A 13,585-nucleotide genomic window follows, 5' to 3' on the forward strand; every position below is an offset into this window, starting at 1 on the left:
GTTGATTTATTTCCAGCATGAAAGGCGAAGGAATTAGTGGAACTGCTCTGCACTTAAGGGCAGGTCAGACAGACAGATTTAAATAGGAGTGGCTCAAAACTGTTTGGGTTATATTCTCTATAGTACAGAGGAAAACACCCAACCCCTCCAAAAATGAACAGAACACTGTTCTACTGATGGAAACTCTCTTAAGTCATTGCTTTCCTTTTGTTGAGGTTTTTACAGCATCAGAGGAGGCAGAAGCACAGGTCAAAACTCTAACAGTATTTAAGAGAGCATAAATATATCATTTTATTCTTCCCCTCCTCTTGCTTTGCCAAACAAACATCACAGCACATTACAGAACACCACTGTAGCACAAGCACTGAAAACAGAGAAATCAAAATGCTGAATTATAACACTTTACAATTCAAGACCACCTTGAAATCCCAGATAACCCTGGCCAAGCCCAGGAAGTCACATTCCAACATCAGTCTACAAAGTTCCATCAGCACAGACACCATGTGCTCACACTGTCAATAATAAACCAATGGACAGACGAGAGGAAGAAAAAAAGTCTTATAATTGTTCCAGTCCCCCATAAAAATATTGCTGGATTTTCAATAACATTAGTAACTTGTCTTTAAAAGTTATTACAGTCAGTTAGGCCTACACAGAAAACTTCAGTTCCTCATAGTCTTATGCTCTTGAGGAGAGAGGTTTGTGGGTAGATTTTATGAAATTTTGCTACATTAAAAAAATAAAGCAAGACTTTCCTCTTTGCCACTGTATGTTGAGTTTTCCAAAGATAACCCACAGATTTTGGATTCTAGGACCATAACCTTTAGAAACATCATTCTAGGACCTGTATTTAGAGAAAAGTGGGATTCTTTTAACAAAACCAGCACGATGAGTTGAGTGAGCTACTAAGTGTCAGGTTAAATTTAAAATTTACACCTGCCTGAGCATTGCTTCCACAAAGTCTTCAGCTTGGAATGCACCTCTGAAGAGTTTAAGGGCAGACTGCCCCATCCTACACACACTCTCTTCAGCTATTAATTATTGCAGCTCTGGCTTTAAAATTCTAATAAAAAACCAAGTGGAGTTGAGTTGAATTTTTAAAAAAAATCACATTATATTAACTACATCATACCTCATTTCCCAGTTCTAATCAACAAAAGGAAAGTAATTAATGGCCTAACATTTAGGAGTGACCAGCATTGCTGATGTTAGACAACTGACTACACCAGGAGCAGCACTTGTTCTCCTGCTCTACAAATATACAAGAAAAATATACAAGAAATAAACAAGAAACCCAGAGAGCCATGTTCAGAAATTAGTAAAATTAACTCTGCAATAAAAGTGAAAATAATAAAGTTAAGGAGGTTATAATAATAAATAATAAAGGTAAGGAGGTTATAAAGCAGCCAGAAATCGACATGATGGGCAAGAAAGTAAGGAGTGAAGCAACACAGAGGCTTGAGTACTTTAAAGATGACAAAAGGAAGATACAGAAAGTAAAAAGCTCTATTAAGAAATTTTGCAGAGATCATCACTTAATTAAACAAACAATTTAAAATTCAGTGAGCTTAAAACCAAACACCTTACTAGAATAATCTAGAGCAGTCAGAAGGCAATAAACACATGCAAAGAAGAAGATATACTCATGTGCACATGGGAGAGGCAGCAGAGCGTTCAGGGAGGACACAGAACAAAAGGATGAGACTCCTGCAGCTCAAATCACCAGTACCAAACCAGGAGCCAGTGTCTCTCCAGCACAGCTATCTCCCAGAGTGGCAGGCTCTCACAGCAAAACAAAGCTCTATTCTCAGGCAATGAAGAAAACACTTCCACCACTGAATGACCTTATAAGCAAGAGGAATCCAGCTGTTGCTGTCTCAAACTATACAAAGACATTTATTGTCCCAACAAAAGAGGACAAAGAGTTCTAACAATCAAATATAGCATGCAGGCTGTGGAAGGCCAGGCATTTGCCCATCAGGATATTAAGTTTACCAATTTAGGAGGACTAAGGACAGAAAAGTAGCAGGACTACGTGTCCAGCACGCAGTGCCAAGAAAAACACAACTGTGGGTTACAATTTGCTTACCTTCTATAGAAGGGGCCTGGTCCACAGCTGCATATAGCATCTCTTTCAAAGCCTGCAAGGGAGGGGCAGAGAACAAGGAACACAGTTAGTATGAAAAGAGGAAAAAAAAATTACACTGTTTTGATATGCCTGTTTGAAAACAAAAGCAATTAAAGCCCTTTTATCCTGCAGACTGGCACAGAAAGCTGTGGTACGTGATGTCAAGGCTATCACACACATTTCTGTTCACAAGTGAAACAGGTTCATGTTTACTGACTGCTTTATCTCCAGCCTGTTATCTTAATCATCTATAAAATTTATTCCAACTGTACATTTCAACATCTTCCTTCAGAAAAATGCTTCCCAGTTGGTAGGATGTAAAGGCTTTACATTAAAAAAAATGAGGAAATAACAACAAAACCTGAAGTGTTGCGTGACACAGAGGAGTTTGTCAAGGCAAATGGAGGAGAAGCAGCCTCAGGGATTTCTCATCACTGTTACAGAGGATCACAAAAATACACATACATGCTGAAAGCTGAAGGCAACATGATGAAGGAGATTACGGAAGCAAGGGTGATGGCCTGCTCTAGAGGTGGGAACTGAAGGGCAACATTAGCACCAGCCAGAATTAATTAAGCAATCAGGTTTCAGGTGCTGGAGGCACCACGAGCTGCCTTGCAGTTGTTGAGGTGCTGGTATTACCCCAGGCACAGGTTAAAGGTTTGCTCACTCACATCCACATGAACTGAATTCTGATCAAGGACTGAAGGAGTGAGGGGAGTTCAGGGGAGGGTCACAGTGAGGATCAGAGGGTGAGAGCCCCTCTGCCATGGAGACAGGCTGGGAGAGCTGGGGGTGTTCAGCTGGAGAAGGCTCCAGGCAGACTTTAGAGCCCCTTCCAGTGCCTAAAGGGGCTTCAAGAGAACTGGGGAAGGACTTGGGACAATGGCCAGGAATGACAGGACAAGAGGGAATGGATTCAAACTCACAGAGAGCAGGTTGGAGTAAAATAATAGGGAAAAAATCTTTACTGTGTGGTAGGTGAGGGCCTGGCACAGGTTGTCCAAAGAAGCTGTGGCTGCCCCATCCCTGGAAGTATCCAAGGCCAGGTTGGACAGACTTGGAGCAGCCTGGGATAGTATAAAGTGTCCCTGCCCATGGCAGGGAATGGGAATGAGATGATCTTAAATGTCCCTCCCAGCCCAAAACATTCTAGGTCTTTATGAATAACCTGAGCCATCATTTTGGAACTGAAAGCCACAGGGAAGGACCCATTCCTGCTGCACAGTGATTTGCTTATACACACCTCACATCTTAATGCCCATACTGAACGTGAGTACCCTCCTCCACCACCACAAAAACCTGACCTTGTTCCCTCATTCTTGAGCCCACAGAAATCTAACACAAAAAAAGGAATTCAGGTCTTCTTAGTTCCTATCTATTCTGCCTGATTCTCAATGTATCCCATACTTCCATAATCCTGAAAGACAGCAGAAACAGAGGTGTGTGTCACAGTGGCCCAGGAGAAAACCTCCCAGGTTAAGTAACAAATCCCCCAAAAACCCCTGGAGGTAAAAACCATCAGCTCAGCAGCTGGGAGCGGAGTGCTGTTGTAACACACTGGGTAAACACAAGGTCTAAAGGACAAGTGTGTTTATCACAAGATACCCAAGGTGGCTGCCTGCACCAGCAGCTCTGGCATCTCTCAGAGGTCTGGCTCCTGAGTCAGAGGTCTCAGCAAAGGTCACTTGCATAATTGTTTTCCCAACTGAGCCACTGCTGGGTGATCCTCATGCCAGCAGCACAGCTCTGCTCCTGGTGCTTTTCTAAAATTCCTCAGGAGCACTGGCCACTTCAGTCCTCTCCCCCCATGACTCACTGCTCAGCAGCACATGATCTCTGCACACCAAGCAGTCAAAAAGTCTTCCTCCTTCTCCATCCCAGTCGTCATCCTCACCTACCTGTAACTTTTTCCATGAACCACAACCAACATGTGACACGGGATAAACAAACCAGAAGAGACAGCACATTGAAAGTCACTGTGGCAACAACTCATCTCTTAACCCACCCAGGGGTAAGCCCAGTGTAATTCCTATCTCTGGTTTTATCAGTCATTTTTCAAAAACAACAAATGCAAAAGGACAACATTGACAGTCCTGCACTAAACAATCCTGAAGGCTGAAGGTGTCAGTCGTCCCACAGACCCCTCCCCATGCACACTGACATAGTACAATCTGGCAGCTGCAGGGCAGCAGATTTTGTTACTGCTTTCCTGACCTATATAAGTAAACCAATAACCTCAAAGTGAAAGACTCAGTGCTCCTTCACACCTAAACTATTTAGCCCTCTAGATTACAGAATTTTAGAACTGATTGTTTACTAAAGTGATCCATCACTGTCAATGTGAAACACTTAAGAATTACTCTTTCTGCCCTCAAACTAATCAAAATGGGTTATTTCCCTGTTTTAGACTGTGCCAGTGCTACACCTTGCACCATCAGTCAACTTGTGGAAATACATATGAGAGAACAAAAAAAAAAAGGCAAAAAGAAAACGAAAATGCAACTCTCAGACCTTAGCAGTGAACAAAATTAAGGACAAAAACCTTAAAACACTCAAAAAAAAAAACCAAACCATTCTTTTAAAGGAGTCTTTCAAACCACTTAAGCTCCTCTAAGCTCCTCTGCTAACAGCCCGAAGGACAAATAGTGAAATAGCACAACAGATTTGTGTCAGGAGGTGGCAAGCCTGGGTGTGAACTGCCTATCATGGAGCTGGGTTTGACAGCAGAATTGGCCACCTCCCAAAAGCTGAAAGCCTGTTTCTGCAGGAGACACTGAAGGCAAGCAGGCAACCTCAGCTCTCCTCTGCCCCCACCCACTTCCTGCTGCAGGTGGTGTCTGCGAGAAACGATGCCTAAAACTCAGCAACCTGTTCCTCTCCTGCAACAGCAGAAGGACTTAAAACCTGGGGGTTTTAAGGACTTTAAAACCTTTAAAAAAGGGAAGGGAGGTCACCTGCTCACACCTTTACCCACCTCTCCCATGAACTTTGCACCTGTAATAACTGTTCTGCTCCTCCTCCCTCCCCAGTTGTGGAGATGTCAAAGGTATGATGTACTTTTTCTATAAAAATACCATCAGGCTCCTGCAGAGAAACAAATTCAGGCCAGATTAAGTGCAACCAAACAGCCATCTGGCAACTGTGCAAGCGACTTGTACAGTTCCATCAGCTGGATGTGCAGATCCACATTTACATTTAGAAGCCTGAGCAATGCTCTCCTGCTGAAAGCAATCCAGAGAGGGACATGAAAACAAAGGAATCCAGGAGGGTTTGTGGATAAACAGAGGACTCACAACCCCAATATTTCCCTGCATCAAAAATGAGCATTATACGCAGCAGAGCACACTCTCAACCAAAAAAGAAAAAAAGCATCAGCTGAAATTCATGCAAGTTACCTGAATTTGTTCAGTACTGTATGGAAATGAGAATTCCACAATTCTGACACAAAAAGTTGGGATTGTGTTTGTTTTCCATTTTTCCAGTTTTCTTATTTTTCCAAAGGAACTGAAGGGTAAATGAGTGGCCCAAAACTTTTAATGCAAAATGAACACTGAATAGTGCATATCACAGCTGTAGTTTAACAGCTAGGAAAATGTTTTTTACATTTTAGATTTCTTCTTTACAGAAGAAAATGCACTGCCAGAGCCCCTCAAACAAGGTGAGCAAATCCTCTCACTGCTGCTGCCAGGGTGAGGCACATCCACATCATTTCATGCAATCTTTAGAATGGAAATTTGGAATGGAAAGCCAAATCAGGTCCACCATGGTTTAAAGCTCCACGTTACTGTTGGCTCAGTCATGGTAAATGTCTTTGGGAAAAGCTGAATGAAACAGAAGAGCATTCACTGCCATTTTCCTTCTTTTCTGTAAGCTCCTTCTCAAGAAACTCAAATCTACAGTAATGGTCACTGCAGAGCTTTTGCTGAAAGAAAATATAAATCTAAGTCACACCTATCAAAATATATCTTAGTTTTGCCTGTTTAAAGAAAATGAATGGTTTTTTTCTCTCCCTAAAGCTCTCACCCTACCAGCCCTAAGTCCAGGCAACTTCCATACTTCTACAAGCACACTTAGAATACCTAAACTGATTATTTTGGAGGGAAAGAGCATGTGGATGGTAAGAAGTTTTGAGGACTATAAATTGTTCAAGACCACCTGAAAGTGAAACTACATTTTTAGGTATTGAAAACACACCAATCCCATTCCCCTTTCTGAGGTTATCACCAACAGATTACACGTGGTCTGACAAGGCAAAGCTTGCTCCAAATCCCTTCAAAGGATCTCACAGGTTACCTGGGTCCTGCCACACTCCAGCAATCTCCTGCTCTCCAGTGAAAATAACTACAAATAGCAGAGGAGGAAATTAAGATGAGGGGATGTAAGCTTTATGATCCACAACGACTTGGAGAAAGCAATTTCTGCATCATCTTTCATGCCTCTCATGGGGAACAGCTTCAAATTGAAAGAGAGCAGGGGTAGATCAGATATTGGGCAAAAAATCTTCCCTGAGGGTGGGGAGGCCCCGGCAAAGGTTGCCCAGAGGAGCTGTGGCTGCCCCATCCCTGGGAGTGTCCAAGGCCAGGCTGGATGGGGCTTGGAGCCACCTGGGATTAGTGGAAGGTGTCCCTGCCCATGGTAGGGGATGGGACAAGATGATCTTTAACCCTTCCAACCCAAACCATTCCAGAATTCTGTGATCTTGAACCTGACATCCTAAAAACAGGAAAAGTCTTTCCAGAGTTAAAAACCTACCCAAAAAACCTCTCACTCTGAGAGGGTGTTTCCTGCATTAATTAAAAAGGCATAAACTGTGAGGTGAAGGAACAATATAACACTATTAAAACATACAAATAATGCTTTAAAAGTTACTGTGACACCTTCTATAGGCAGCACTGCACACAAGTAACACAGGCAAAGTTTAACCTCACACCTACTGATCAACAATGGGAATTTTTTTCTGGACAAAGGAGGGCTGGGTGCTTTTTGCCTCAGGTATAATCAACAAGTAAATGGAGGCAGTGCTGGGCTTTTATGCACTGCACCCACACGACCACCAGTCACTGAATAATAAATGCCAGGCTATTCCATCACTGTAATATGCATGAGCAGGAGGCTGACTCACATCCAGCCAGCTGCAACAAGGCAAACAAAGAGTTTGAAAGTTGTTACTGAAAGGGAAGGTGAGGTTTGTGTTCTCCCTCACTCCACATTAAGCTGTCTGTCCAAGGGGGAGATTACTGGTGATTAGAAAGAGTAACAACTTGAGGGGAAGTTGTTTTGACTGGAATATACATTTTAAACCGGGCTGGAGGAAGGGAGAATGACATAATGATAGTGCCCTAGTTAAAACAGCTGAAAATTAACCTCCCATAATGAAAACAGTGGCCGAGGAGCAGCAGAGCTCTTCACACATTAATCAGGGTGTCGTAGTTCACTGGGTCTCCTTCCCCTCTCTCCACAGCTGTTTGCTCAGCATGCAGCCAGATCTTTCACCCTTTTATTTCCCACCTCCAAAGCTGCTCTTAGGAAGATATCCAAGTTTTCTTTTTTCAGGAGCAGAACACAACTCTCACAGGGATAACCCATTAGAGACACGATGCAGAACTAAGCTGGCCCTTTATTTTATCAAGACAATGGTTTTCCTCCTCCTCAAAGACTGATGGCATTATTTGGCCATCTAGCTCTCCACATCATTCAAGGAGATCACAATATTGTTGTAAAGCCAAACCCAAGTGCAGTTTTTATTCAAACATCAGTTCCTCTGCAGGCAGGTGAAGGGAAACAAAGGAAGAGTGAAAAGGGCAGATATAAACTTCTCAAGCTCGACATTATAACAAAGCAAGCTAAGATAAATGTGGTTTTCCTTGCAAATGCAGACAGATTAATATGGATAGCATAAATAAATTGCTGTTATAGTCCTAGGGAGAAAATACAGGTCCCTCAAACAATAACAAATGTTGCGTGGTTTTAACTGAGTCAATCAGTCAAGAAGTTTTGCTGATCACGGCTGTCCTATAATCAGCTTTCCGTTGTCTAGATTTAATTATTACTTGTGGAAAAGACATCGCTGGCACCTGCCACTTTTACTGCTGACACTGACATAGGAAATGGTTCTACTACAAATTACCACCCCCCAGCTCTGTCCAGTTCCAAGCAAGCCCGGAATCGGTGTGATAAATCTGAAACGAAGCAATCAGCGTGACCTTTAGCAGGCTGGCGCGATAAAGCCCAAAAAAAGCCGTGTTCTGCAGATAATTCACGATTAGTGCCGCAGAACTTGCTGCAAACAGTGCTCATAAACGCCCCGACTGGAGTGCGAAGCCGCGAGCTGCAGAGCCTTACTTAAAAATTGTCATAAAACCGGAGCTGATGGGGGTTTGGAGCCCTGGTTTGGGGTGCTCAGGGAGGTTGACGGGGGTTTGGAGCCTGTTTTGGGGGGCTCGGGGGAGCTGATGAGGGTTTGGAGCCCTGTTCCGGGGGTTCTGAGCCCTGGTTTGGGGGTCTCGGGAATCCCAGCGCGGTGCAGGTGGCCCCGGCAGGGCAGGGAAGGCACCGGGAGCTGCCCAGCACAGCGGGATCGCCCTTGTGAGGCCGGGAGCTCTCAAAGTCACCGCTCCTCCGGGAACCGGCGCTGGTGCTGAGCCCCCGCCGGGGCTGGCGGTACCGAGCGTGTGCCGCGACCTCTGTCCGCCGGCAAGAGGTTACGGGCGGTAATTAATGCACTAATTAGCGAGCCGGACAGCCAGGGCTGCCCCTCAGCCGCAGCCTCCCCGCCGCGGCGGACGCGCACCCGCTGCCTCTCCATCAGCAGCACCGCCCCGCGGCACGGCGGGCACCGTGAGGCGCGGGGGCCGGTGCCCGCAGCGCTGCCCGGGGCCGTACCTCATACTGGATGTACTGCTTCCGCCACTCGGGGGTGATGTGCGCCGCGAGGTGCTCGGCGAACTTCATCCTGCCGCCGCTGCCGCCGCCGCCTCCGGCGGGCCGGGGCCGCGCTCGCTCCGCGCCCGCAGAGCCGCCTCGGCGGCGCCTGGCTGCGAACGGGCGTCGGTAGTGGGGGGCGGGGGGGGTCCGCCGCCACCGCACATGGGCCCCCGCCCGCCCGCCCCGCCACTCCTCAGCCCGCCTCGGGCCTCCTCAGCGCCGCCCCGCCGCTGCCGCCGCCTCCTCGGCCGCCGCCGCCGCCATGTTCGCCACCGCCTCCCGCCGTCACCGCCCGCAGCCAACCGGCACCGGCACCGCGCGGCCCCGGCACCGCCGCCCGCCCACCGCCGCGGGGCGGGGCCTGCGCCCGGCACCGCCCCGGGACCGCCCGCCCGCCCTCGGCACCGCCGCACCGCCGGCCCGGGGCGGGGGCAGCGCCCGGCACCGCCCCGGGACCGCCCCGCGGGGAGGCGCCGTTCCCGCGCCCGCCGCCGGGGGGCGCCGCGGCTCGCGCGGGTCTGGGGTCGGGTCTGGGGCGCGGGAGCGGCACCCGCGACCCCCGGGATGGGCGGGAGAGCCCCGGGAATGCGGGACTGGATGGGGATGGGGATGGGGAAGGGGAACGGGGATGGGAATGGGAACATGGGGACGGGGACGAGAATGGGAACAAGGGGATGGGAACGGGAATGGGAATGGGAACAGGAACGGGAATGGGAACATGGGAATGGAGGTGGGAATGGGGCTGAGATGGGAAAGGGAATGGGAACGTGGGGATGGGAATGGGAACAGGAATGGGCATGGGAACAGGAACGAGAATGGGAACGGGAATGGGAGTGGGAATGGGCATGAGAAGGGAATGGGAATGGGAACAGGAAAATAATGGGAATGGGAACGGGAATGGAGGTGGGAATGGGGGTGAGATGGGAATGGGAATGGGAACGGGAATGGGAATGGGGACGGGGACAGGAATGGGAATGGGTTGGGAATGGGGATGGGGATGAGATGGGAATGGGAATGGGGATAAGATGGGATGGGAATGGGGATGGGAATGGGAATGGGAATGGCAGTGAGACAGGAATGGGATGGAGATGGGAATGGGATGGGATTTGATGGGATGGGAATGGGATTGGGAAAGGAGTAGGATGGGATGAGATTGGTACATCATAAAGCGATGTGATGGAAAGGGAATGAGGCGGAGATGAGGTGAAATGGGAAGGGGAGAAGTGTAGCAGGGAGAGTGGTGCGCATGGGGGGAAAGTGGCAGGATGGGGAGGGATCAAGGAGACGAAATACGGAGAACAGGGGTGAAAATTGGGGAAAGAGTAGGAGAAAGTGCCAGAAAGAGTAAGAGTAGGGATTGAGGGAGGAGGGAAGCTGGGCTGACAGGCCACAAAAGACCAGGAGAAAAGGGGAAAAAAGATAAGAGGGGGAAAGAAAGGGGCAGGAGGGGAACAGGAAAATTTTCCAAAAGCCGCATGATCTCCACCTCCTTTGCCCTTGTGCTGCCCATCAATGCCGGGCTGGGACAGGGGCAGCAGGGACTCCAGGGCAGCTCTTGGAGCAAACCCACCTGCACAGGGCCGTGTCTGCCCCATACAGACACCCCTGGAGCTGGAGATTTGGAACCCACTGGATCATGGCCCGAGGGACCAAACTGGAGCCGCTCCCAACGGGGCTGCAACCCTTGGTTATCCCAAGGATTCTCAGTGACCCTCACCCTGCCCCTCCTCAGTGGATCAATTTTGGTTTCCTTGAAGCCTCCCAACCTTTGGTGTGACAGTTTTTTAGCTTTTTCCCCATGACCACAAGGTCCCTCCCTGGCAGCCGGAGCATCCCTCCATCCCTCCCCTGCCGCCGGCCGAGCTCGTTCGCTGCGGAGATTTACGGGGCTCCTGTCGCAGGATCCCCGGGAATCCGTGATTTGCGAGGGCTGAGATTCGCCTGCCGCTCGCCGATAGCATCTCTTAATTACGTTTGCAGCCAAGCCTTTAACGAGCAGAGAGCTTTGGTGCCCTTGCTGCGACGCCTCACAGCAAGCCTGCCCTGCGCTGGCCCCGGCGCCGTGCCGCAGCTTGACTTTACATCTCGCGGGTCACCGGCTTTTCAGTGCCTCACCTTGGCATTGTTATCGGCTTTTCAGTGCCTCACCTTGGCATTGTTATCGCCGTGCCCGATAACATCGCCCCGTGGCTGAGCTGCTCCAGCCCAGAGGAGCTGCGGTGCTCCAGCCCCGAGCCTTTGGATGCTGGCGGGCTCCCGGAGATAACTTGCAGCAGGGGGGCAGAAAAGGGGATTAAGAGATAAATATTCTCTTTGTTATTTGCGGGAGGCATTGCCCGGAATACGTGCTGGGGTGTATAATAAGTTAATGTCTTGTGATACGACAGCTGGCAAATTTTGTAATGGAAAATAGCCAGTGATCTCCCCCCCCGCCCTCCACCCACTTCTCTTTATTTATTTTATATCAATAAATGCTATTTTTTTTTGTCATTAAACGAAGACAGATGGTAAGAGGGGAGGCAGAGAAGAGGCTGGGTTCTTTGCTCACCATTGCCCCGTAGAAACAGCTCCATTCAAATATCTGATTGGCAAATCCCTGCCTCCCGTTATCAGACACCCCTTGGGACCACACTGAGCATCCTCGTGTTTCACTGCTCTGCTGGGACCTGGCGCTTTCCAACTCCTCTAAAGGTTTCAAAACTCTCAGCTCAGCATATCCAGGCTTGGGGGAGGAGTGCAGGAAGGGAGAGAGGGCAAGAAGAAGCCTTAAATTAAAGAGAAAAGGCCTCCACTATTCATTCCCTCTACTGCCTTCTGCCTACAGCTGGGTGGAGGGCAGGCAGGGGGAATCCAGGCAGCACTGAGAAGGGATGCTGGTCCCAAAAAATTCTATTATTGGGTCTGGATCTCTGTCCCCACAGCTCAAATTTGGATCCCAGTCTCTGTACCTTAGGTCTGTATCTACTCCCCATACTGCCCTTGCACAAGGCTGCCATGTTTTCCTCATCTCTTTCTCTCCTTTTTTTTCCAGGAAAGAGTTTGCATTGTGATTTCCCCCGTGCTGTTGTAGTTAGGGAAAAAAAATCATAGAAGCAGTGTTATTTGCATTTTGAAAGCAAGCAAGGAGAAGCCAGAGTGGGCTTTCCGCCAGTGCAGTCTGGCACTTGCTTTGTTGGGAGCATATAGAATAATTTATAAATAGCATGGTGGGATTTTTTTTTAAATATATAATTATACTTTTAAAGCTTCTGCATCACTGGGGAAAAGGAGTCTTCAGAAAAGGCTTTAGAAAAGAGAGTCTTGCCGAGGGAAAATTTGCTTTACTGGCATTGATAAAATCACAAAGAGGAGGGTTTTCCATCACAGGAGACAATGCAGGAAACTCATGGACCTCCTCCCACCTTCTCCTCAGGCAAAAGAATTTTAAGAAAGCCTGGATATTCAGGGGATCAGTTTGGCATGGGAGGAAATGCTTTAGGAGCACGACCTTCCCTGGCCCCATGAGCAGAGCAGGATTTGCTGAGCCTGGACTGTGGGATCAGGGGGACTGGTGTGATTTACAAAATTCCCTTGTTGTTTAGTATCAGTGGGATCTGAGAAGATAAAGTCAACTCTCCACTAAAAACAGGAGAAATTATGCCAAATCCCAGGGGTTTGGGAGCAGCAGCACATCCCAGCCTTGGTGGGGAGGCATCAGGAGGGGCAAAGGCTGCTGTTTGCATCCTTCACTACCCTGTCCTGCCCTACCCATGTGCTGATTCCCACTCCAGAGGGACGACCCAGAGGCTTCACTGCCACTGCCTGGCAAGGAAGACAGGGAACAAATAAACACAGAATTAAAAGCAGGTTGGGAGCAAGCTTGATGTGGAACAACAAGGGAATTGAGTAAATCACACCGAGAGAGGCTGCCCTGACTTCCAGGATCAATAGAGCAGCAGCCCTGGGCTGGACACCCCCAGCCCCGAGCCCTCCCACCATCAGCTCCATCGACGGCGGTCTTGAGGAACGGGGTCGATCTATCCGATTTCCCAGTGCAAAAATGCACAAATCCCCCGGCAGCCTGAGCTGCAGCCATTGATTTTTCTCACATTTCCTCTCCCTGCTGGCAGAGCATGAGGGTGTGATGATGAGCACCAGGAGATGGGGGGGTCCCAGACCCCGGGGAAGAGGCAGTGCACAAGGTCAGACTGGGAGCAGCCCAATCCATTGGGACAGGTCAGGGTGTTCATACAGACAGGTGAGCTGCCTGCAGGGAGTTCTTTAAAGCCAGGAGGAACATAATAATGCAGTGAATTGATCTGATTCCAGTAGCAGGGATGATGGTACCCATCCATCCTCTTCCACACACTGCCCTGGCAGCTCCTGCTGATTTTCCAAGGTGGGTAAGGATGATGCTTTCATCCCTGTTTCAGGATGAGACCTGCCAGGAGGGGCTGTGCCTTCCCCCACCTTGGATGCAGCAGGGTCAGTTTGCCCACTGGCTGAATTTGATCCATTAAGCCTTCTGTAGCTCTGTATTCACCTTTTCTG

The 13,585-nt window shown here is 48.6% G+C and overlaps 1 protein-coding gene across 1 annotated transcript in view; it reads right to left on the reverse strand.

Moving 5' to 3' along the window:
• XPR1 (xenotropic and polytropic retrovirus receptor 1) overlaps positions 1-9,114 on the reverse strand; it is a 112,104-nt gene extending 102,990 nt beyond the window's left edge. The window contains exons 1-2 of the mRNA XM_054285695.1: positions 9,014-9,114; positions 2,090-2,141 (exon numbers count right to left, since the gene is read on the reverse strand). Coding sequence (XP_054141670.1) covers positions 2,090-2,141; positions 9,014-9,082 — 121 coding nt within the window. The 5' untranslated portion in view covers positions 9,083-9,114. The remainder of the gene's footprint in view (positions 1-2,089; positions 2,142-9,013) is intronic.
• Positions 9,115-13,585: the final 4,471 nt, after the last annotated feature.

The sequence above is a fragment of the Melozone crissalis genome, unplaced genomic scaffold (assembly GCF_028551555.1).
Source record: "Melozone crissalis strain CALT ecotype California unplaced genomic scaffold, PUWL_Pcris_2 ptg000045l_1, whole genome shotgun sequence".
NCBI classification, from domain to species: domain Eukaryota; kingdom Metazoa; phylum Chordata; class Aves; order Passeriformes; family Passerellidae; genus Melozone; species Melozone crissalis.